At 32.7% G+C, this 26310-nt stretch overlaps 4 protein-coding genes across 9 annotated transcripts in view; 2 read left to right on the plus strand and 2 right to left on the minus strand.

Moving 5' to 3' along the window:
- Nucleotides 1-5495: 5495 nt before the first annotated feature.
- LOC129790235 (trithorax group protein osa-like) lies at nucleotides 5496-10568 on the minus strand. 2 transcript variants are annotated; one of them, XM_055827661.1, is made up of 4 exons: nucleotides 10027-10538; nucleotides 9269-9920; nucleotides 6289-6855; nucleotides 5496-6189 (listed from the first exon to the last, which is right to left on the minus strand). In XM_055827661.1, exons 2-4 carry the CDS (start codon nucleotides 9906-9908, stop codon nucleotides 5873-5875), a joined length of 1524 nt encoding a protein of 507 aa, XP_055683636.1. In that variant the 5' UTR covers nucleotides 9909-9920; nucleotides 10027-10538; the 3' UTR covers nucleotides 5496-5872. The 2 variants fall into 2 exon arrangements, with proteins under 2 accessions (XP_055683636.1, XP_055683635.1); XM_055827660.1 differs by having other exon boundaries at nucleotides 5496-6855; nucleotides 10027-10568.
- Nucleotides 10569-14388: 3820 nt separating this feature from the next.
- Nucleotides 14389-22159, plus strand: LOC129790183 (G-protein coupled receptor Mth-like). The gene is made up of 8 exons (XM_055827559.1): nucleotides 14389-15304; nucleotides 19245-19420; nucleotides 20223-20354; nucleotides 20427-20547; nucleotides 20661-20714; nucleotides 20792-20816; nucleotides 21070-21251; nucleotides 21327-22159. Exons 1-8 carry the CDS (start codon nucleotides 14422-14424, stop codon nucleotides 21863-21865), a joined length of 2112 nt encoding a protein of 703 aa, XP_055683534.1. The 5' UTR covers nucleotides 14389-14421; the 3' UTR covers nucleotides 21866-22159.
- A 415-nt stretch (nucleotides 22160-22574) lies between these two features.
- LOC129790374 (tetraspanin-7-like) lies at nucleotides 22575-24758 on the plus strand. 2 transcript variants are annotated; one of them, XR_008750550.1, is made up of 3 exons: nucleotides 22575-22849; nucleotides 22921-24067; nucleotides 24132-24758. XR_008750550.1 is itself a non-coding variant. In XM_055827856.1 (2 exons), the coding sequence occupies exons 1-2, from the start codon at nucleotides 22772-22774 to the stop codon at nucleotides 23572-23574; spliced, it is 732 nt and encodes a 243-aa protein (XP_055683831.1). In that variant the 5' UTR covers nucleotides 22585-22771; the 3' UTR covers nucleotides 23575-24758. The 2 variants fall into 2 exon arrangements, 1 of the variants encoding a protein (XP_055683831.1); XM_055827856.1 differs by having other exon boundaries at nucleotides 22585-22849; nucleotides 22921-24758.
- Nucleotides 24643-26310, minus strand: part of LOC129790150 (schwannomin-interacting protein 1 homolog) — a 34490-nt gene continuing 32822 nt past the window's right edge. For all 4 annotated transcript variants that reach the window (XM_055827496.1, XM_055827494.1, XM_055827495.1 and 1 more), the window contains one exon: nucleotides 24643-26081. In XM_055827496.1, the coding sequence (XP_055683471.1) occupies nucleotides 26003-26081 (79 nt within the window). In that variant the 3' untranslated portion in view covers nucleotides 24643-26002. The remainder of the gene's footprint in view (nucleotides 26082-26310) is intronic.

Raw genomic sequence — 26310 nt, forward strand, 5'->3', positions numbered from 1 at the left:
ATAACTGGTCCTCAAAGTATTTCAAAAATTTAACTATAAGAAATAGTTCTTTCAGGAGTGTTAGTTCGCTGTCCGATCATCCGATCCGAAACGATCCAAAGCTCAAAAATTAATTTCGAGACGAGTGTTTGGATCGTTTCGGATTGGACAATTGAACAAGGAAGTTTGATCTAACTAGAGACGATGAACATTAGGCCATTCAAGTATAAGTTTCTGGTGGCATTATTCTCTATAGCATTCTATAATGTAGATCTGTTTGTTAATCTCCTGGAAACTTCTTGCAAGAATAATGCTGGTTACTTAATTAGAATATTTAAACGTCTTGTAACAACAGTTCCGCTTTTTCTTCAGTTAGAAGTTACATTTATTATGCTGTTGTGAGATTTCCAAGCACATTTTGCAGTAATGTTTTCTCTGAACTAAAAAAAGAAAAAAAAATGAATTTTTAAGACATAATAAGAGACTTATTGATCACTTGCCAATCTTCAAGAATTTCTTCGGAAATTACAAAGGTATCAAGGATCTTTTAATAACTGAATAACTGTCCGTATTTATCACTGCAAAGTGATGAATACGGAATTCTCTTATATGAAACACCACTTTTGCAGTGATAAATACGGAATTTTTTCTATGAGTGTAGGTACTAGAAATTAAAAAAAAATAGATCATTTTTATTCTTTTCGAATTCAATGCTCTAAATTCTTATTTTATCTTGTATCAATATTTATGACCATGTTCAGTATTTTGAGACCAATTCTCGTCTATTTCCCTATTTGTGGAAATAAAACTAAAACTTCCCCTAAGTAATGAAGTGAAACCATCAAGATTGTTACAATTTCAATGTTATTCTTTTATTTTTTTAAATAAATTATACGAACTTCAATAATTAAAATTTATTTTAGAAAAATTATATTTTTTTATCTTCACTGAAAAATAATTCAAAAACAAAAACACATTTTCCATTTATACAGGAAGAATGGAAGTAAAATCAAAACAAAGTACTAATCAATCGACATTATATTTAAAATAGATATATTTTATTGTAGTCAAGTATACAAAATATACAAAAAAAATCACAAAATATAAGTCATATAATAAGTGATCTCATTGACATCATTTCTAAAATGAATAAACTTTGACGATTGAAATTGAAGAAAAAAATCTTTTTCAATATACAAAGACCAATTTGAGAAAAATTATATTAATTGTTGAGAAAATAATATATAAAGGAAGAAAATATAATATATAAAATAAAAAACAAGGAATGCTACATTCTTGAAATTTTTAGGAGAATTTAAAAAAAAAAGTTTTTGCGGAAGTTTTAAACTGAATCCTTTTGCAGAGAATATTTTATGAGAATTTATGGGAGAGGTTTCTAAAATAAAAAAAAAAAAGAAAAATGTACTTAAATGTGTGATTGAAGTGATTGATATTAAATGTAAAAATTGAACACGGAATATTTAAATTTGCAGATTTATCGGTATATTATATACATTAGTTGAATATCCAAATATTTATTCATATTGAGTGTTATATTTACAAATATATTTTATAGTTGAAAAAATAAAAGAAAACATAACCAAGTGCATCCAGCAAAATGTTTACCAAGTAAAAAATATTTAATTATTGCGATAATAGATTGTATAAATATTTTACAGAGAAAAGTAAATTTTATTTATAAAACTATTATATACCTACAAAGATAATATATTAAATTTTTGCATGTGTGAGTGTGGTTTAGGTGTACAAAATTAAAAATTAAAACATAGTGCTACTGAAGTTATAAATTGTTAAGAAAAAAAAAACAAAAACGAAAATCAACAGGTTTTATGGGTCCAAAAACAGCATGAAGCATTTTTCCATTTGCTCTTGTAGCAAAGCGAAAGATAGAATTTAAAAATACAAAAGAATTTAAATTGTATTCACACCTATTTGTAAGAGTACCTAGACAAAGCTGAGGCCATTGGAATTTTGTGTAGAACATTGTCTTTTTATTATACCAAAAAATCCCACCAATTTCATTCCTTTCTTTTAGCAGTGATTTTGTTTATTTTTTTTTCTATAAACCTTCTTCAATTGGTATTTTCTTATTTGCAATTTTAAAATACTAAATAAGAAAAAAAATTGCGTTAATGCATTTATTAAAAAAAATTAAGTATTCTTAAAGACGTGAAAATATAAATTAATTTATGTTTATTCATAATTTCTCTATCTCCTCTTACATTTTAATAGCTCGAAAGTTATTAGAGAAAGCGGTCTACGTATTTTATCGTTTGATTAAGAAAATATTTTTTTTAAAGTTTACATAACATAAAATAAATTCTATACAAGTTATGATTTTTTTGGATTCCTTATGATATTTATGTTGTAAGTTGCAATGATTCTAAAGTTTATAAATCAGCCAAAGTTTTGTAAAATTAAAAAAAATATATGACAGATCAATTAGTAGGTCGTTCTAAAAAAAAACATTAAAAATGCCGCGTGGCTACAAGCTTAGTTAGAATTTTCACAAATCCAGCGATACAACTTATTTACAAAATTTATTTTTTAAGGATAGAAAATTATTAACGATTTTAAAGTTTCCAAATTTAGAGTTTTAAAAAGTTTTAAACATTTTCTAATTTTTCATCCCATTTTTCATGGTTATGAGATAGATAAATCACAATGAGAAGCATAAGAAAATTTATATTTTCACCATAAAATTAAAGTTTGAAGAGTGCAGAAAAAAACATGGTGTAGGTAGGAATTCTTCGGATTTGTTGAGAGATTTTCCAAAAAGAAAAAAAAAACAAAAATAAAATATTCTTTTGATTCACAGAAATGAACACTTTTTCACATTTTTAGTGCCTTGCTGTGAAGAGAATTTTGTGAAAAGTTTTATATAGATAGATCACCAAAGCTCTTAAACAAATGAAAAGTTTTTTTTAGTAACAGATAGATTTTTCCGCCACTTTCACAGTAATTGCAGACTGCAGAGTTGAAGAGAGTTTCCTCTTTTTTTGTGTATGAATCCAAAAAAAAAATTATTTAATATCCTATCATTAAGTTATATATGAAATCTATGTTGGTTGGTTGGAAGTGGAAAAAGTAATGAAATAAATAATTTGAAAAAATATTTGAAGCTTTCTTTTCTCGTCTAAACTATAAACTGGGAATAATATATTAATGCAGACCACAGTTGGGTTTTTCATGAGTCAACGAACCAGGTTTTCATTGCGCAAAACTGGTGGATTTTGTCACACACGAAAGATGAACTATTTAGCACCTTTCCAGACAATGTAATTCACGTTTAATTCACACGTTTGCTCCCATGTGACTGACGATCGAACCATTTTTTCCTCATCATTTGAAAAACTTTCAGTGTGCTTTCAGGAAGCGCGCAGAAATGAAAAAAAAATTGAGTTTTTGGTCCAAAAAAATTTAGCAGAGTGACTAAGAGAGATCACGAGCATGACAAGAGCGTATTTATCACGCAATTGAAATTGTATGGAATTTCAGACAATTTCAGAGGTCAAACTCCATCACTTGGTGGAATTTATTTTGCTGTGAAAAATCGCAGAAATAATTATTATTCTTTCTCTGCCTATGAACCATTTAAAAGTAATTCATAACGCGTCTGTCAGCTATAGAAGTTGGTGTACCACAACGTAGAAATTTGTTAAAGCGCTGTAATTTGATTTATTAGTTGTATTAGACGATGTAAAATTAGTTAGAATTCAGTATTTATGGTTTTGCTGTTATGGAATCTTTTCAAAATCCTAAATTTGAGTCTAATTTGAGCAAAATTGGTTAAGCAGTTTTCAAATGTATTAAAAAAAACTTTTATGTCTTTAATCAGCCGAAAAGATGTAAGCACTTGAATTTACTTAAATCTCCTACGATCTTTACAAAATATAGTATTTTTTGTTCTCGATTTAACTGACTTTTCCCTTAAATTAGAAGCTTTATAATTCTTTAATTTATTTCTGAATTTTTAATAGAAGTCAACGAACAAGATTTTTTTTAACAAAAGAGAAATTTAGATAAACGCATTCCATTTTAAAAAAATAAAAAAAATGTAGATCCATTGTCCTCGGGTGGATGGAATACAGATTAAGAAAAAGTAAGGATTTATAAAAGTGGGTTAACTATTTATTCAATTTACTGAAGCAGAACGAACAAGAACTTTTTATCATGCAACTTAGATTATACTTAGCGAAGAGGTGCACCCAAGCAGAAGTAAGTATATAAGGCAGTTAAATTTTGAGCTTATCTATCAGAAAATTCGTAGAAGGATCCTTGAACACTTCTTACACCAAAAACATCGTACAAGGCAAGATGGCAGCTTTCTTTAAATTCTTAATTCTTTTTATCATCTTTTGCGTGGAGTTGCCGCGTGATGTTTTAGCAGACGATGCAGTCCCAAATGGTGATGGTATTGGAGGAAGTGACTGTCCACAAAGACCAGTTTATGAGGCAATCTGCGAAGTCATTGTTCCAGCAGAACTCGTATCTGCAGAATGCTGCGATGACGCCATTACTGTTTGCTGTGAAACTGTTTTAAATATTTTATCGTCGGATTGTCTTTCACACCTGGAGTGTTTGCAGGCTCCTTAGTGGTGTATAAAAGGGCTGTGTGAATGTTAAAAAAAATGATATCCCAACCTGAAGAAAAAATGAAAAGAAAACCTTCCAATTTTATAACAAATGTAATAGTTCATTCAATAAAGTGATAAAGCTCTAATACAAAGTTTGACGCCGATCTGAGGAATTCAGATTTTCTGACAATTACAATCATAATTGGTGGGCCACTTATGTAGTCCACCAACTAATGAAATATTTCAGAAACTTGTGAATGAGGAAGTTGATTAAAAAAAAATTCCTTGCGTAAATCGCGCATGACTGAACAAATGAATATTGCGCAATTGAAAGTAAGAAGTTTTCCAGCTTCACGCAAATACTGAGGTCAATCATTTTTCCATCAAATTAATTCTATTATGTAAATTAGGTAAAATATCAACAAAAGCAAATTGAACGACTGACCAAACTATCGCGCTTAACTGAATAATGTTTATGCGTTTTATGGAATAAATGTTTACAACTTTTTATTAAATTTTCTTTCAACGTTTTATAAATTTCTTTAAACATTTTATAAATCTCTTTAAACATTTTATCTTTTTTGAATTCTCTCTCAAAGTTCGTGGTTTTGTTTAATAAAAATTCATTAAATCTTGAATAATCAAATTCTTGGAATAAACGAATAAACAATGAAAATTGTACCCACCTTATAAACTCTCGATGTTCTGTAATTAAATAGGAAAATTCCTTAACAATAGAATTGATTCTGTCAAAAATTTTGGATTTTTTATGTAGAATATAATTTTTTTTACCAAAGACCTTAGTTAGGGTGGAGTGGGTTTAAAAAAATATTTTTTTTTAAAGAATTTCAACAAAATCGACCCCAATTTTGAAAAATATGTAAATTTTTACAGAAAAAAAAACTAGGAAACCCAGTATTTTTGTTCGTGAATTGGCTCATTTATTGTTCACTCAAATACATAAATCACGTTTTATATTTAGAAAAAATCTACATAGAATTTCACATGCAGAAACATATATTTTTGTCTCCAATGATGAAGACCAAAAAAAAAAATTCACAAAATTTTACACGAATAAAAATTGCCCTGAAAATTCATATATCTAATGGTAAGCATTTTTGCTGTGTATACAATAATCCAAATTAATCTTTTTGCCTTGCTAAGACACTTGATTTTTTATTTTAAATTTTAAATTAAATAATAGTTCTGATCAAACTGATCACTTGTGGGCCTTTGGATTTATCAGACTCTTCAAATCTCATACAAGTTTGAAAAACTTTTAAAGCTCTCTGACCTTAGAGTTGGACGAGCACACCAGCGAGGATTGTGACTGTGGTTAGGAGAGCGCTAGACAGTGTCTTTGAGACTGAAGAGCTAACAGGCTGGGCATTAGCTGGTGTGGCGGGATTTGAGGCCTGTACAACAGGTTGATTTTGGAATGATGATGATGGTGGTGGGGGAGGGTGATTGTAGGGATCTGCAGGAGGTTGGTAGGGTGGTTGATACCCTGGTTGACCTGGAGCTGGATAATTTGCCGGCCAGGGAGCCAGAGGAGCCCCATTGGTCATTTGTGGCTGCTGCTGTTGCGGGTACATGCATTGTGGGGGAATGGCTAGGGGAATAGGAGTAGTTGTTGGTAACTCTGTTACCACTGTTGTTGTGGTACAATTTTCAGCCGTGCAGTTAGTAATTTCCATTGTACTTGTAATACCTTCTGTCGTAGTTGATACGTCAGCTGTGGTTGTGCCTGCTGATGTGGATGTTGATGACTGATTAACTTGATTCATCTGATTTGCCTGGTTCGCCTGATTTGCTTGATTCATCTGGTTCATCTGGTTCCAGTATGGAGTGCAATCAATGGGGTATGGAGCTAGAGGAGCTGAGTAGATTGGTTCTGTGCCTGTTCCATTGACTGGGATGCTTCCATTTACAGGAGCTGCTCCAGGAGCAGCTGCAGCTGGTGCAGCAGCAGCAGCGGCGGCACCATCAGCGGGAGCTGCAGCAGGAGGTGCTGCATTGGTACCATTCTGGATAATAATCGTGTTGTGTTCACTCGGCTTCAAGGCACCGTAGAGGGCAAGACCACCAACGCCAGCTAGAGCAGCTGTCTGCCATCCTGATCCACCGGAAGAACCTTGATTTCCATAGTAGTTATTCACAACAGGTTGACCACCTTGATATCCTGGTTGTTGGTAGCCACCAGGATAGTTAGGATGGCCATATCCTGGTTGTCCGTAGCCGGGTTGACCGAAAGCAGGCTGCTGTGGATAACCACCAGCTGAAAAGATAAAGAGAAGAATATTTTTAATATTATTATTTATTTCAATTCAGTTGATTCCTTTCGTGAAACTCAATATTCTCAAGATTTTGTGTAAAGATCAAAAACATTTTTTTTAAACTTTTCAAACAATCATTGGCTTCTGTTGACCTTTTAAATTTTAGTTCCGTCTCACTCCCTCAGAGTTGGTATTTAATTTTGGACACATTCATCCATTCGTGACGCAAAAACAAATAGCTTTATGAGAAAATCAATACGAAATGGATAATGCAAAAGTAAGAAAATGTGTCATGGTGTTTTCTTAACATCATCCGCAGAGATAATGCGTTGAAAGATCTGCACGGGGTTCCATTGTTCGAAAGCAACAATTATGTACATAAAAATCTGTCATTACAATTTAAAAAATCTTTATCAAAATTGCAAAAATAAACAATCGCTCGACCGGTAGTGAAGAAATTCATGCGAAAACAATTAACAAGACATCGAGATGTTTAGCTCTTTATATTTAGGGAAAACGTTACTGAGAGAATATTTTTTTGCAAAAAGCGGGGAAATTTTTAGCATTGATTTAGGAGATACACTGACGTGTGAAAAAAATTAACTACAATTATTATATGTTTTCTCTGTTAATTGAAGGTGACAATGCAGCCTATATGGAATACCATGAAGTGAATTATCGTATTGAAAATCTATGGTAATCAACCGACAATTTCATTATCATTTTAGCAATTTCAATACATCAAGCAATACAGTCTGATTCCTCTTCATCGAATTAGAAACCACAAATCGGTATTGAAAATTTAGAAAAAAAAACCTTTTTGGACTACAATTTAAATAAAAATCCCCTCTCTGACGACGAATATTATTTTGTACTATTATCTGGATGATACCATTGCTGACATTTGATCTGTGGATTCCATGAATAACTTTGAAATATTACGTAGAAAACATATTCTGGGAAATTCCGATTTACAAAAATATTTTCATTTACTTTATTAAAAATGTATTTTTAATTGCAATTTATCATTTTGAAGTGAATTTGTATTTCGCCAAAGAGACATGCAAATTGCAGTGGAAGAGAAATCATCTGTTTATGAATCACACTGCTTTTTGCATCATGAATCGATGTGACTTTTATGAGTAAAGTAAATTCCACGTGATACATTGTTTGTGTTCAATAGCCAAGGTGAACCCTCATTGGTCAGGGGGTGTGTTATTTATAAAAATAGAGAACGATAAGGAAATAAAGTGGAATACATGAATGAATTATTTGGGTAATATTTCCTTTAATAAATTGTTATATTTCTTGGGAAATTTGTGTGCCTTGATAAGCTGAGAGATCAATTAACCCAGATTATTCTATAGTAAGTAGTATACCTCCTTGGTATGTACTATATAGTGCGCGTTTTATGGTTTTTAAATGTTTACTTTAATATTAAAAAAAAACGTTTTTTTTTTAAATTTTTTAAGAAGTTAATTAAAATAGTTTGTAAAATTATTAGTAAAAACTGATTTTCTATAAAATATCTCAGACTAGATTTTCATATCTTATCGCTTTCTCTATTTATTCTCTTCTTTACGTACTATGTGATACGACATTTAATCTAAGACTTCTAAGTATCTTAAGAATTAGAAAAAAAGAGTTTGAAAAAATTGCTTGACAATTTACATATATCCCTAGGTGATCTTGAAATATGTTAAGATTTGCAAAAAGAAACATTTATTGGTCAAAGAGAGTTAATAATGTTAACGTTTTTGAACCAAGTTATTTTTAATTTTGGAAGTAAAGTCTTGAAGATTTTGAAGCTTTTCTTAAAATCTTTTTCAAGAAAGAAATTAACATTATGGTTTTTAAAGAATATTTTTCCATCTCAGTTTACATCGTACGTATAAGCAAAACTTTAAAAAACTTTGTTCCGCTTTTCCAATTTAATTTAATTTTTAAAAATTATTCTAAATATTTGAATTTTTGAAAATGTTAGAATTCTTTTCTGTTTCCTGTTCTTCACCTGTTCCACTCAATTAGGCATAAAGAATCAAGAGATTTGGATTAAGCCTAAAACTAAGTTTTTTTTTACAACAAACTTGTGTAACAAAATTCAATTTACGTCAACTTCACGCATTGAAGAAAATTTATAAAAACATTCTAAACTAAATTATTATGTAATTGCTTTGTTATTTCCCCCACATTGATCATATAAATTTCATTTGAATCCATGATTTTCAATAATAGATTGTTTTTTAATTGTTTGCAAAATGCGTCATTGAACACACTTTTTCATTGTACTTTCATTTCACATTATGATGTGCCCCTCACTCAAAGTGCTAATTGACTTATCCGACTGCTCGCGTATAAGCGTCGTGTGCGTCGTGGGTGTTTTTTGTGGCCTCTATAAGGTGAATTTTATCTTACCTGGTGGTACACCTTGCTGAGGATATCCACCCTGGTATGGTGGTGGAGCTCCAGCGTAATGAGGCTGGTTGGGTACACCTGCCTGTGGGCTGTAGGGTGGTGGTGGATGGTAGCCTGATGCGGGATTGGGTTGAGCCTGAGCGGAGTACGGTGGTGGTGGTCCGTGATTCTGTACGGCAGAATAGGGTGGTGGATTGGCGCCAGACTGGACGGGATATGGAGGAGCGGCTGCATTTGCTGGCGCTACATTCTGCTTCTGCGCCGGTTGATCCACATTCCATCCCACGGGCCTACTATTGGCACCTCCTGCAGGCTGAGCATTTGTATTCCATCCAATATTCTGAGCTGGTTGCTGGGCTGGTGCAGGATGAGCTGCTGGTGCTGATGGTTGCTGTGGTGCCCGATTTGGTTGTTGGTTGTAGCCTGAGTAGCTGAGACGAGCCTGATCAGCGTGAGAATTAGATGATTGCGATGGTTGAGTATACGTTGGTTTCTGCACCCTCGATGGGCTAGATCCGCCACGTCTTGAGCTCCCGGGAGATTTCCTAGCATCTCCATACGCACACAGTGACAGAAGTAACACAGCCAAGCTGAGTGTTTTGAGGAGTCTCTTTGACTCCGATGACATTGTCCTCATCATTTTATGCGGGCTCTGTGCCAAAAAAATTAAATGCTCAATCATTGCTACTTCTCCGTAAACTCATGACTATTTTTTGTGCATTTTGTGTGTAAAAATTTCCAAGCTTCATGCCTCTTACCTTCGAAATAGTTTAGCTTCGGGCACTTTCTCTGCGTATACGTGGTGCCTTCTGGAACAGCAACTATGCGTTTGATGTTGGTTGGCAGATTTAAATGGGAAAGCAACTGGGAACGCTTTTCCTCACGCACACACACACACGCTTTTCCACGGGCTTTTCCCACAAGAATCCACACACAATTTCAAGGCTGTTAATTCTAATATGTTAATTGAATTTTACACTCGTCGTCACACTTGAGTATCTCACGCGCGTCTTTTGGTGCCGTTTTGGCGGGGATTCACGATGAAATCACCCGCAAGGAGTCCACTTAATCACCCAACAAGAGGATACACCCCACTACGTTGCCTCCCTTTTCACACCACTTAAATCACTAGAAAAAAATTTTTCCTCTCACGAAAGGTCAGAAAAAATGCGTCGAAAGTGTGGCACTTCGTAGTGCTCAACTTTTCTCACTGGCGGTTGAAAATAAACTGAAGAATGAGCTCGTGTTGTTTCTCCGAGTGTATTTGTGTATAGTAATTCCCTCACTCTGCCAGCAAAACTCACTGAAGCTGAATGTATGGTCAGATGAGGTCACAATGTTTTCTTGAAAACCTCAATACACTGGCAAAGAGCGCAGAAATCGATCTTAATTTGGAAGAAAAAATTCACACATCTTTTCAGACTATAGGGGGAAATGGGGCAAAATGTTAGAAAATCAAGACCACACATCTCCAATATCTCAGTAAATATTATTTCGTAATTGTTCTAATTTAGTCAAAAGGTACCTTTTATAACTCTAACTAAGCCTATAAAGTTTTATATTAATTGATCTAATATTTTGGGATTTATTTAAAAAACAAATTTTTCGAATTTCAAAGTTACTTTGACCTTTCATTTCAATATCGTATTTTGGCGTATTTCTGTGTAATTTTTTTGATCCAAATGCATTTTTTGATAGAGTAACTATTGCTGAACACGAATTTAGTCTAAATTTTCCGAAAAAATTTTCCGGGTTTTCCCGTATAACACTGATAGTAAAAAGTACCCCTTGGGGCAAAATGTTAGAAACCGTTTTTAAGGCTGTTAACTATTTTTTTGTTTATTTATTTTATTTTTTTCCAGTCGGCACACTTAATACTTATAATTTAGCATGTTATATTACTCTCTATTACTAATATAAAATTATTTAAAAAATAAAAAGTGCAATTTCATAAATTTTTCATTTTTTTTATTTTTTGTATTTTTTTTATTAAAAAAAATTTCTAATTGTTACGCAAATACCTTATTATCAATTGCTTTTATAGTGTCTAGATGAAATAAATTCATAAAATTGAAATTTAAGGCCAAAAAACGCAAACTAACATTTTGCCCCATGATTTTTGAAACAGGCAAATGTGGAAGGGTTTGGAAAATGGCCTGAAAATGCATTTTCCCGTTGAGATAGAGAAAAATCGTCTGAGACAAAGTTGTAGCCCGGAAAATTTCCTATAAGATAGTCGTCATGAGAAAACTCAAATATTTTCAGGAAAATCAGGAAAATGTTTCTCCCAAAAAACTAACAAATTGCCCCATTTCCCCCTACCTACATGGCGTCTCCCTCACCTGAAAGGTGTGGAATAAAGAGCATAATATTGGATTTAATTTTCATCATTTTTTTTGTAAACTTTGTGCGAGAGATTGAGAAAATTTGTATTCCATATGGTTTTAGAAAAATTGTATTTTATGAAATTTAAAAGACAAAACGATACATACATATATGCTTTAGGAGGCAATTCTTAATTAATGACAGAATTTGACTTCTAAACTGCTAAATTTATTATTTGACCAATTAAGTATGCGAATAAGGCGATCTTGTGAGAAGTTAAATAATTTCTTGTATCATATCTATCTTGTTCTACTTAATTTTAACATTTTTTTTATTAATGAATGAGTTATAAAAAATCTTATGTTTTGTTCTGGAAATTAGCAGATAATTTATTGATTATTAAATTGTATGCGATAGATTTTCTCAGAAAAGCGGTCAGGAAATGGAACGTTTTATTGCAATCAGCGACGTTTCGAATAATTTTTATTTAACTTCAGGCTCTAGGTAGATTTTTAAACAGTTGAATTAGCAAGAATTATCATAAAAATAAAAAAAAATGTTAATTGATTAATGATTAAGCTCAAATTGACCAACAGATTGAAGAAAAATATATCTTCAATATTTGATCAATCGTTGATCAAAAATTGATTGAACTAAAGTTAACTTAATATTTTTAAAATCATTATTCAATCAATTTAGGTCCACATAGAGTATTAATCAATTATTAAGCAGTCAGATTTGACCTGATATTTATCAATTCACTGTCAATAATTTTGATCAATTAAAGTTCATTTGATCTGATCGATTTAGCTCAAATTATGTATCAATAATTTATCCATAACTGATCAATCTGATTGACTCAACCATGAAACATTTTTTTTAATATCTTAAAAGATTTAAATGTTTATTGAAATATCAGAAATACATTATAAAATGTTACGAAATATTTCATGAATTTTTCATGCGAGAACAAATTTTCCATCAAGCATAATTTCTAACACAAATGAGAATACAATATTTCAGGGTCACGAGCAGACAAAAGTGGTTCCCGGTGTGCAAAAAACCGGGATTTTCGGTGGAAAAGATAGGGTGCAAAAACGACCAGACATCATCTTCCAACTGGCAAAAATTCATCAAATACCCATTTCAGCATTTTTTTTTTACCTTTTTTGCATTTGAAAAGGGAAGCAAATGAGCTGAGAGGTACACACCAAAAGAGAAATGAATCATGTTGAGGAAGTTTCTGGATTAAAGTGACTTTTTTCAAAAAATAATGATGCATAATGTTTTTCCAATAAAGTATTTTTCTTAATTTTTCCTTAAATTGTTTGTCATTAACATTTTGCATAGCGTTGGGAACAATTTAATGAAACCGCGGGATTACATGGAGTTGGAAAAACAATGCACAGATGTGAATGTGTGGGAAATTTATTGGCTTCCTTCCTCGTCACGCAGCGCAAGCAATTACTTATTGATTAAATGCCATTGAGCTGCTGACCAAAATGAAAATACAGAGCAATTTAGAAGTTGGTCGAGGAATGTTTATAAAAATTGTGAAATACCTTATTTGAGGATTGTGGGTGGATTTCCTCACAGCATGTCCTTAATGACGAAAACTTGTTGAATTATTGATTCATCTTTGAGTCATTTTCTGAGAAAATTTCTCAGTAAAAGTGGAAATTTCTCCATGTTATTTTACGCTAAAGCTCACGGGTGGCACTACAAAAATAGTCGTAGACACGAGAGAAGGCAATAAAATACATTTATTAATTAGATGAACGTTATGAGAAAATTACCACGAGTTTGTGCCTTTAAAAGACATTTGGTTCGAAACTCTACTAATATTAATCATTCCTTCAAACGACTGTGGCGCACCCAGACGTACGAAAATAGGAAGCAAAATGATGCTTTATTGCGCCAATAGCACGAGTTTATGCTAAAACAGCATGAACAGTAAGCATAGGGAGAGAATTCTTTCTGTTTAATTAATTTACAGAAGCATCTTCAACATGTTGTTTGGGATATCATTGAATAAATGAATACACATTGGAATAGAGAAGGTGATGAAAATCCATAAACGTTTTAATTAGCACCAAAGAACACTGAAAAAAAAGGAAAATTGTTGAAATGATAAAGTTTTGTTAATTTTTTTCATACATTTAAAATTAAACGTTTAACGTTAGAAAAAATAATTACGTTAGAAAAAATTTCAGACTGAAGGAAACACGTCTCAATCGTTAGAAAATAGTCTTTGAACGTTGTAGAAATGGAACTTTAAACGTTAAAAGAAAACTTGAAAAATTATAAAGGAATCGTAGAACGTTAGAAAAATGTTTAAATATGGCATTAGAAAGGAAAGATTAAGCTGTAAAAAAGGTCAGAGGTTAGAAAAGAAATATTTAGCGTAAAAAAGGAGTCATACGTTAGAAAAGCACAAAAAAATGTTATAAGCTGTTTATCCCAATCTATGTATTCTCCTAAGTCTTTCTTTAATCCATTATTACTGTCTTTGCAATTAAAAAAAATTATTCTAAGAACACCGCCTACGCCCTGAAGTACATCCTGATTTTCACCTCAAATGAGAAGTTTTTCCTTTAATAAATAATATTATCCCAAAATCGTAATTAAAATTCTCATTCATTTCATTTCTCATTTTCAATTTTCATTCTTTTGTAAAATTATCAAAACTTTTTCTCAGTGTTTCACCGCATCATTTCTTGAGCTGGAACATATCACCTCTACTCTTGTATAGGCGCGAAAGTGAAATCCGCAAAATTTCGGTCAGTCAGTTGGGATTTGCTCGTCGCGTGGTGCGGAACAATTCAGCAATGGGAGCTGTTGGAGCATTAATTCTTTCTCTCACACTCTTAGTTCCCACAATTAGTGCCAGACTCCACAAGTGCTGTCCCCTTGGCTATGAGTTCAGTGTAATTGTAGATCCGAATGGTCAGCAGTCCTATGATTGCATGCCTGAACGTGAAAATGTTACTGTGTTCGATGAAAATGATTTCTTTGGGGATTTCTCCATCGGCGGCGACAGGATGCGTTTTCCAATGTGTGCGAATGATCGGATGTTGCTCTTTAGGTTTACGCGAGAGCTCATCTCTGTGTCGCCCAATAGCTGTGTGGATATAGTCCAGGGTGACTACATCCTTTTAACGTGTTCAGTTGATCAGACCAGCCCTGATCCACTCACAGTGCTCAGTGTACGGAAGTGCTGTGGTCAGGAATTTGTATACGATCTTAGGGCACAGCAGTGTGTCCTGGGAGGCAATAGCTCTGTGACAGATTTACTACCGCGAAGATCCTCGCCACTCTTTGTGCGCGGGGCCCCAGTGTGTCGTGAGAATGAAGTGATGGTGATGTATGAATCAAAAATTCACAAAATCGCCCTTTCGGGTGCAACCCTCATGATCACCACCTTTGACCGCGGACGCCCTGTGTCGGAATTTGTTGATCCTTCCGCTTTTTGTGTCGAAAGTGCCCCCGAACAGGAAGACAACATGCGGTGGATGGTACGGGTGTGTCGACATGAGAGTATCTGCCAGAAGATTCCGTGTATTCGAAAGTGCTGTGATCACGGGAAGAAGATGGCCAGAGTTAACAATGTTGCAGCTTGTTTGGATCATTCGGTGGACATTCGCCCAATTTTCCATCTTCTCGAAGGGGAGGATTTCCCAGAATCCGAACCACCCACAGTTCAACCAGAAGGTTAGAAGAATATTTAGTTTCTTTGAAATTAAGTGAGATGAACATTTGAGGTCATGAGTCACGAAGGAAATTTTAGTGGCTTCTTGAATCATTAAATTGTTCTCTGAATAGTCGAATAAATTGCATTTAAATTTATTGATATGAGGCGATGTGGTTTGTTCTTTGCAGTTTATCGAAAAATGAATCATTAAAATTATTCTATCGAAGTGTTTTAGAAAGGTTTTTCTTAATTATTTAAAATCGAATTCTTTATTATTACAGAAAGAACATATTATTCATTAATATGTAGGTCGACAAATTTTATGGTAGATGAATATTGAGTTTTTAATATCAGTAACGAATGTGTTAAAAGGTTTTACGCTTTTCACGAATCAGAGAAATATGATTAGATAGATTAGGTGAAAATTAGAACGATTAGGTTTTTTTTCTTTATACAGGAGACGATGAAAGCTTAATGAATGCAATAACAATAAGAAAAGTTTTTCTGTATTCTTCCAAATATTTGTAATAATTCTTATTTAAATTGAAAATTGAATTTTCTAAATTAACAGAAAAATTAAAATTCATGAAAAAATAACAAATAAATTTCAGACATGCAGGCTAAAATTTATCAGAAGAATTTTTTTTCATAAAGTTGGATTAAAATAGCTTATTTGGTGTTTCAATTTTATATCAATGTAAATTGCAAAAGTAAACTATGCACAAAATAAAGAAAAATCATCATAAAACCATATTTGATTACGATTGATAAGAAAATGCAAATAGAACAGAAATTCAAACATTTGATAACATTTTTACTAAAGAAAGTTTATTCAAATTGTTGAGAATTTGAGGTACTAACTAACCAACAGAAGGCTTCTTTTATGTAAATTTATTCCTGGAAAAGGTTCCGGAACTAGACACAAGACAATTTTACCTTTGAATAAAAGTCAAAATTTCATACAGAATTTAAGGTCAACTTCCTCAAAGATTTTATCAAAAAATCGAAGCTCAATAGCACAATGAAGTGTAAATGACTCAATCAATCATTGTTGGACAATCTATAAATATAACAATGTTGTAGAATAAATACAAAGTAAAATAAATATTTGGGCTTAAACGTATTGTAAAGATAAGACTCAATCTGTTGCTTGGAAACAAAAGCTACAAAATTGCAGTGATGGGAACATAAAAGATCTAAAAGACAAATCGTTACAAATTGTTTATGAATTAACATGATCGTAAAAAGGTTTACAAACATGTTAATTCAATCAAATTACATGGTAGTTTAAGATCCTAGTCTCCTAGAAAAGTATTAATGATTTTTTTTTTTACAAAAACAGAAGAAGTTTTTTAATTCATAAATTATGCAAAAATCGAGTTTTCGTAAACAGAATTCCATTTTCGATAAACTTGATATTAAAAAAGCTCTATTTTTTTAATGAAATTATTTTATACCAACATTATTGAAATTACATCTAAACAGATTAAATTATTTTATTAAGATCATTTTCTATCAGTTGCTAAGATTCTTCGAAAAAGCTCCACGTTTAAACAAGATTTTCCATAGGCCTAATGATAGGTACAGAGTCGTGTGAAGGGTTAAAAATTAATGACGAAGAAGAAAACGAGATTTTTGGAAAGATTCAAATAACATGATACACACAATTTATTTTAATTCAATGAGCTGTACAACATAGCGCTCTCCTTAATCTTGAAGACAATGCGAAAGCTTTAAGCTTTCCAACGCTATTCTTTCGCCTCTTTTGCTCTTCAACGATATGCTCAAATTTTAATTCAATTTTTGGTAAACAAGCATAGTATAAAAATAGAACAATAAATGCCAAGCATTTGCTATTTTCCGGCATTGTATGCTCTTTGTACGACAAGTCATACCAAACAATTGTGGGCAAAAAATATCATTTGCACGAAAGGAAGTTCGCAGACCAAAGTCTGTCTTATCAAACAAATTATCGAGCAATTTTTTTTTCGGAAACTGAACCATGTTTTCTTGTCTATAGATAAAAATCCTCGCAAATAGTGAAAAATTGTAAAGCGCGCAGAAAGCATAGAAGAAGAATTCGGAATGGGCTACCATCGACAATCGAATGCATTGAGGGGGTAATCAGATTGAGTAAATATTTGGAAAACGCGAACATGTTCTTATGCGTGAAAGCCAAAGATATTACAGTTGGACAAGAAACAGCAGCTGAAAAATGAATCACTCAATTTATGCTATCATCCTCAATGGAAATTGCTTTACGGCAGGAATTATATTTTCACCTCTTTTCCACTCACACAATAAGCATATGAGCTATCCGAAGGAGTTGGGTTGTTTGTGGAAAATTGGTAGATTTGTTTGGACTATTTCCGCATAAATGTCTGATTGTATTTGCTTATTCGCTTTAATCTACACCCGGTAATCATTTTATCATGTTCTTCCATATTGGAATTTTGATAACTACCGTAATTCTTAATTAATTTTTTTTTATTAGAGGATATGATGCAAATACCCAATATTTGCGATCAAAGATATTTTCTTGTTAGGGGTGGATGGGGTTCAGTTAGTTGGTTTAGGTACATATACCATAATTTCTGTAGAATTTCAACTTTGGATTAAGGATAAAAATTCTAAATTTATATACAGATCTATTTATTTTTTTTATATAGAAGACTTTAGAACGTTAGAAAAAGTATTAAACATTTGAGAAAAAAGATGTTATCAAATAATATTAAAATATATTAAAATGTTGAAATGCCAAACATTAAACAAATAAATGCTATATCGAGGGCTGCATTGTAAAACTGGCTAAGTCGGTTCGGAGCTCACTCCGACTTAGCCGGTTTTACAATGCAGCCCTCGATATGTCAGAATATACGTAAAAGTTCAAAAAAAGATTTGTCAAAAGTCAGAATAGTAACTTTAACTGTTAGGAAAACACCAAATGTTAGGATAAACGTCAAACGTTAAAAAATGTATATCAAATAATATGTATAAACTGGAAAAGAAACGTAAAAGGTTAAAACAAATGACAAAACTTTTGAAGTAATGTCTAACGATAACATAAACGTCAATTGTTAGGAAAAAAATTTAACAAAAACCATAAAAAAATTAAAAGTCAGATCAATCCTCAGTTAGAGAAAAAAATGTTAATCGTTAGAAACGTTAAGAATCGATACACAAAAAAACAATCACCTAAATCTCCCAAATAAACGTCCAATTTTTATTGTTATAATTTGCTAAACAAAAATATAGTTAATTACAATAATTTTTCGTCGTTGTATCTCATTTTAATTAATGTGAATTACATTGAGTCGTCACGTACACGAGCTAACAAGTGTTAATACTTTCCAATTAATTTGTTCAATTGAGGGATGCACCTCCAGGAGGATATCGACATTACATATTGAATTGCTTTTCTCTCTTTCAATATTTATTTGTTTCCACTGCGAATAACAGTCAATTGAGATTAACCATAGCTATATACATACATTTATTGATAGATATGTATTACAACGATGAGCATTTTTATTAATTTCCCTTCTCACACGGCGGCAAACAGTTGGTTGACTTTTTTTTGGTGTTGTTCACTTAGAAGCGGAAAATTCGACAAAGGGAAGTAATCACGATCAAAAGCTCTTATCAATTTATTGGGGGCTCCGCGCGTGCATAATTGATAAAGGTTAGTGCTTTGTATGGCCCACATATAAAATTTTTGGATAATCACATGGAATTTTTTGCATTAAAGTGGCTCTTAGTTTTTTTTGCGCGATTCTCCTTCTGCGAAAAATCAATCATAGTGGCGAAAAAACAGTGGGGAAAATTCATAGTGTGATAACTCAATTCCACCCACTGGTGCGTTATTGCTCAGCAAGAAGAATGAATGTTCCTAAAAATAGAGTGATATATAAATTCTTCTATGCTTAATTGTTTCATGAGACTTCTGCATTTTCCACGCAGAATTTGGCATCCGGCATGGACAGCAATGTGAAAAATACATCCTAGATGGAAGTAATCCACAAGATTATCACTACATCAATGCAAAAACTGGACATGTGCATTTAGACAAATTAAAACCAATCACCGAGGCTGGATATTGCGTGGATTTTGTTGAATTTGCGCCTGATAATATTGAGGTGAGACTTTTCCGCCAGAGCGGTGGTGATTTATTATTTGTTTGCTTTTGCAACAAGGGATTCAATTTGGTGTTTATTCTCAAATGATTAAAAAAATATTGATTGTTTTTCTTATTGTCTATTTTTAACCTCCTTTCGGATGAGCCTTGAAGAAAATTTTTGCATTTAGAAAAAAAAAATATTGGGGATTAGAAATTTTTCTTCAGTTATAAGGAGCAGAGTTAGCAATATAACGTCTTGATTGAATTAAAAATTTCTCTACCTTGGAAATTGGTCAGATAACAGGTTAAGTTATTTTACTGTCTCATGCTCGTTTAAGATACAAAAGATCTGTTTGGCATAGTTTGTCTGTAAAACGACAATCCTCAAGTCTTTAAGAATTGGTTAGAGAAGAATTAAAAAAAATAAGCCAAAAATAGTTTTAACCCTTTACGTTTTAAGGACGTATTTTACCTCCTACATTGTTTATGAAAATAATGATTTTTATAAATGTTGTGCCACAATTATTTCAGAATTAGGCCCTCAATCCTTAAGAAATTCTCAAGATCAGCAAGGATGAAAAGTAAAATAAAAAGAAAACTTGGATTTGTTAATAGCCTATTTCCCCAAAAAAATTTGTACATCAATTTGGTACATTGGTTTACTTAAAATCCTTAAAAGATTAATTTAAATCCACATGAAATAAACTAAAATAGATTTTTAGCAGCAATACCATCCCCTGTTTACACCTCTAACTTTTATGGACAATGTTACATACTATGTATAAATGTTTTAGCCTCATATGTATGTATTTTGTACATAGTTGAGGACATTCCTTTGCTTTGAGACACCACCTGGGCACAGCAAGGAACATTTTATGGTTTATGCAATTGGTTTGAGTATCTCCTGCCTTTTTCTGGCCGCCACACTTCTTGTCTACGCCTGTTTGCCCAAGGTAAGGAAATTGGATTTCCACAATGAAAATATAGGCACACACGCACATTGTGAGCAACAATTTCCATTTCAGCTGATGAATCTCCATGGGAAAACATTAGTGAGTCACGTCTTGAGTCTCTTAATTGCCTACGCTGGACTCTCCTACATCCAATTTGGCACAGACTTCCAGCCTAAATTTTGCCATACTGTGGGTGAGTGACATCCTCCTTCGCATCAATTCACATTATAGTACAAATATTTGCTAGCTGAAATAATTAACGAAATTGAGAGGATGATTGATTGAATTTTTTTATTTATATTTTAGCCATGTTCATCTACTTCAGCTTCCTCGCGGCCTTTTCCTGGCTCAATGTTATGTGTAGGTTTAAATGAAAACTTTCTATGAATGTTATGAAAATCATATTTATTTCTGCTTTTCTTTTTTTCTGTGGTCAGGTTTTGATATCTGGTGGACTTTTGGGTGAGTGATATAAGCATATTTTTTACATAAATCATGCAAAATATAGTCTAAAAATTATCCACATTTGATATTCTGAACAGCTGCATTTTCTTTTCAAAACGTGCTTTGAATTTACAAAAATACACAGATTAAACGAAAATAGAATTTTTCGATGTCGTCCATTGATCTTGACGTCTCAATTAATTGAGTTTTATTAATAAATTTTTATAAGCATAAAGATTTAAAGGTTTTTAAATGTCTTTAAACTTTTTAGAACGGTGAGGAACTCTCGTGGGATGAGAAAAACAAGAGATGGATGGCGCTTTGCTTGCTACTCATTCTATGCTTGGGGAATCCCTCTACTTCTCACCCTCTTCACGTATGCTGTGGATTCCTTTGAATGGTTCCCCGAAGAATATCGTCCAAACATGGGCGTGAGATCCTGTTGGTTTTCTCGTATGTAACACAAAATTAAGCATAAATTTCTGAATGATGTTTCATGCTTAAAGTAATTTGACATCCCTCCTGCAGAATCCAACGGCATGGGACATAGATTGTTCTTCCTTCTTCCCGTTGGTATACAAATTGTTGCCAATGTTGTGCTGTTTATTCTAACCACCATCCATTGCAATAAAGTCAAGAGTGAAATCCATAGAATGCAGAAGAATGACACGGAGAAGAAGAAGCGCTTCTTTGCGGATAAAGCCCGTCTCGTGATGAATGTGAAGCTTTTCATTGTAATGGGCGTTTCGTGGTTCATGGAACTCCTGGCAACAATTTTCCGTGAACCCATTGAGATGTGGTACGTTTCGGATGCCTTCAATGTCCTCCAGGGTGTTTGTGTCTTTTTCATCTTTGTCTTCAAACGGAATGTCTTGGTGGCCATTAAGAAGCGCTTCGGTATGATGACCAAATCAACGCGTGAAGCTACAGCGGCTACAACCAAAACTACCCTAACTGGATCAGCGCAGCACATTTCCTCTGACCCGTATACACCACGGTATGGGAAGCTAAGTAAGAATTCCAGTAGTTCCTCCGTGACCATCTCCAACAATTGCCGAAAGTTTTGAAAGCTCTCATTTGTTGGCTTTCGCCTAATGGGGGGAATCTTTAAGGCTTATACCAACTTATTGTACGTACAAGCTTTTCTGTGTTTATCCACTACATAGTATTTTACATAAGGATTTTATCAAAAGAAAAAAAAAGAAGAAAAAAAATTATAAGAGTGCGAAGAAAGTGAGTAGGATGATAAAAGACGTGTTACCAATTACAAGACTTCTGGGATTATTTTAATAAATTGTTCTCAAATCTCTGTATATTCTAACAAATCACCTAATTTCTTAAATAAATGCCATAAATCTTTCATCTAATTATTCTTTTATTCTTTTGGGATTTATGATTGAAGTTTAAAAGTTTTGTGCCATTGAAATTTCTCATAAGACTTCTCATAAATTCTTCCATATAAATCTCATATACTTCTTTAAAAAAAAACTTCTCATAAATTAATTTTCCTTCTCAAAAATCTTAAACATTTTTAAAATAATTTATTTCCACTCATATATTTTCTCTAACATTTTCTTTTACACACGCTATTCATTCATCATTGCCTTTCCTCGAGCTTTGTGCTTTTAAGCTTCTAAAACATCAACGAAACAAGAAATTTTCAAATTAAATTCAACCGACAATTCCATTGGAATGTCTTCTCCTCCATATAGCAAATGCAAGGAAGTAAAAAGGATGTAAGAGAGAAAACGCACCCTTCTCTCACATTATCGATCCATTCCAATGTGTGCGCAGTAAATTGAGGCTTGTTGCTCCTTTTCCTGTCTTCTTTTTACTTCCGTCGCGGACTAACTGGGCGAGTCCTCGTTCGGAAGGCACAACGTACTGCTTGTTTCTGAGCCTATATCCCTATATGTGTTACGGGGAAATTTTAGAAAGAGTGATTTAGAGGAAAAAGTGATTTTTAGATAGAGATGAGCAAACATTTTCAAACTGAGGCCACTATGGCGTGTATGAAGTCCCTCCTTATGATATTCAACTTGGCCTTCTGGGTGAGTATCTCCATTTCAAAGGTCGCACAGTTCAACAAGTTTTCATGCATTCAATGCAATTCCTTTTGTAGGCTTCTGGCTTGGCAATTTTGTGTGCAGGGATTTGGATGCAGGTTGAATTGCATAAATATTTGGAATTGAATGCAGACTTCTCGAATACAGGGCCATACGTACTTGTGGGGACGGGCACCCTTATTCTTCTAATTTCCTCCCTTGCGTGCTGCTGCACCGTCAAGGGACAACCGGGTCTTCTCTATCTCTACGGAGGATTCCTTGCTATTGTCTTCATCATCGAACTCTCCCTGGCCAGCTCACTCTATGCCTACAAAGACAATCTCTCCGATGGATTTGAACGTGGACTCAATCAGAGTATGGCACGCTACGGGCAACCTGGAACAGCGGACAAGACAATGGATTTCGACGTTATGCAAGCAAAGATGCAATGCTGTGGTAGTCACGGCTACGAAGACTGGAACAACCTCATCCCATCGAGCCCCGTGCCACGCTCATGCTGTCGCATTGCCGGCAAGCGATGTGATACACAGGATGAAACACAAATTTGGACCCAGGGATGTTTCCACAAGGTTGTTGCCTTCCTTACAATCAATATGAAAGTGATCGGAGGTTCAGCCATTGGGGTTACCCTATTTCCCCTACTCGGTACTGTGCTGTCCTGCGTTCTGGCCGCTAATATAAACAAAACCAAATACGAGCAGATGGCCTAAAGTACGTGGGGGTGGATTAAAAAATGTCCAAGGACTGACGTCGAATGGCCAAAAAATCAGTTAAGTTTTTCAACATGCGAGAACCATTTAGATTCTCCGCATGCTATTCAAATATTGATAAAATGAATTTTTGCTCTGAATTCATCCTCTCAATGTGATAAAATCTCAAGGAGCAAACACTTTTAGAAATCACACAAAAACCAACTAAAAAAAACTAAAACCTTATAGATTTTTTTCAAAGTTTAAAGGATAAATTCTGAATGTTTTAAAAATTACTTCAGACAGTCTTACAAATTTTTTGAATATTTTTGAATATTTTAATGAAAATCGCGAATTTTTCTAAACTGGAATTTTTCAAAGAATTTCAGTAAAATGTAAAGAAAATTTTAAATTATACTTCCTGATTACCACCGATGGAGAAAAGCTGAAAACCGAGGAAGGAAAATTAAAAATTTATTATAAATTGAAATATTGGAAAATAAGCAGTTAATCCGTTGCTAAATCTATAGGAAAATCCCTTATTCGAGGAAATAATCAAGTAACGCGGAATTACGTAGAGAGAATCAAAAGAAAAGAACATAAATTCGCCAAAGAAAAACTCCTATTTTTCACCAGGGTTAATGAGAAGAATCTGCCAAAAAATGCCCAAAAATGTAAACAATGACGTCACGATTGTATTTTTTTGTCTTTTAATGCACAAAGCATTCATATTAATGCTTTGTCAATTACATGCATGAAAGGGGAAGAAATCACAAAGGTGACGTCATTTTGTTTCATTTTTAGCTGAATATTTGCACGTTTTTCCCATACAGGAATGAGTAAACTCCTTTAAGGAATAATTATTTGCGAAAAATGGAATTGAATCTCTTCTGTTTGCTCCTTGTGTAAAAATCTTACTTTTCCTCTCGAGTCAATGACAGAATATAAGAAAAAAAAATTAAAAATCAAACTTAAAAAAAATATCTTAGACTTACATAAATCAATTTTAAGTGGATGAAAATTGCTGAATCTCCATGAATTATATCAATATTTTGAAATATATATTGCAAAAGAAATAAATTAACAATATACTATGACTTAAAAAATTATATTTAAAGATATTTGACAAAATTATTACTTATAAAATGGATGTCTGTATGTCACGATATTGAATGTTGCACCAAATAAATCTACTAAAAAAAATACTACGAAATGTTTTTTGTTTTTTAAATATTATTTTCATGTCAACAACTTCATAAGCATTTTTATTATATTTCTTTGGATTTTTTTAAATTAATTTTTTTTATTCAACATTTTAAATGTGATTAAGAATTATTTTTTCACACACTAACTTGTCACTTTTCAGGAAAATTTTTCATTGTAATTTCCCTTTTTAATACATTTTTTTTCCAAAGAGGAAATTCTCATTCTAACTACACTGCTGGAGTACTTCCTCCCCCATTTCGAAAAATATCAATTTCTATGTTTATTGGAATTTCCCAACAATGCTCATCGAAAAAGCTAAATGGATTTATTTTCTTTTCAATAATTCACAGAAAATTCATCTACAAAAAAGCATAAGAATGTAAGGCAAACTTTATTTTTCTCATTTCATATTATTGATTTGAGAAGTCTTTTTTGGGGATTACCAGCCAATAATAGGATGTGCAAAAGGTGAGAAAGAATGATAAGAAAATGCTGATAGAGCTAATAGCAGCAAAAATTCTAAAAATTTACAATGGCACCAATACTTTCATTTTTCTTCTTCTTTTTCTTCATTCTAATCTACACCCCCACCCCATATCCACCACCTTAAAACCCGCCTAAAAATAAATTACACATTTTCAACAAAACCAACATCACCTAAAGGGTAGAAAAATATACATGCTGTGATGCATCTGGCTAATGTTTACTTCCTTCTTTATCTTTTTAAATTAAAAAAAACTAAGTTATTACACTGATTTGCTACACAAATTCTAAATTTTCCCCTCAACGTTATATAGCTCCTGTGGGGAAGTTTTTTGCAATAAATATTCGTCAAGTACAATATTGTTTGCTTTTCTGTATTTAAATATGAAAGAGATTGTTAAATATTTTATTTATGTACAATACCATATTGAATGTATCTTACTCTTCTTCCTTCTTTTCTTCCTTTTTTAAACTTGAGAAAAAGTTTGGGTTTTTTTTCTTTACGTATTTGAAGCGAAAAGCTTGATTTTTCATAGGGGACACAGTACTATTCCTTCAAAATTCTTTTATATTGTATAAGAAATCCATTTTCAATCATAAATCATTCGTGAAAAGTTTCAGATTGTATATGTAGAGAAGGTTTATAAGAGAGTTATTTTATCTAAAAAGTTATTTTGACTAGTGTGATATAACACAAATTGTTATTGTTGGTTTTTTTTGGTGTCGTCTTGCGGATCACATTTACACAAGTTCAGAGAATTTAGTGGGACACACTCTGAGAAGTTTTTAGAGTCTTCAGCTGTGGACGTGGATCAAGGTTGTAGCTCTCTTTGGCTCCACTGGAAAGATAAAATAAAAAAGAATAGTTCAGTAAAATAATCAGAAAATATAGCTTGAATACAAGCTAGGGGAGACCGGGGCTACTTAACCCAGTTTTTTATTTTATATTTCGTGAAGTTTAATTTCAAAACTATCTCGAAAAGTCAATTTTTATCCCAGAATATTTAAATTTCATGAACAATATTCCTAAACTCTTCATTTAACCGAATCTATTCATTTTAATGGGTT

The sequence above is a fragment of the Lutzomyia longipalpis genome, chromosome 2 (assembly GCF_024334085.1).
Source record: "Lutzomyia longipalpis isolate SR_M1_2022 chromosome 2, ASM2433408v1".
NCBI lineage: Eukaryota > Metazoa > Arthropoda > Insecta > Diptera > Psychodidae > Lutzomyia > Lutzomyia longipalpis.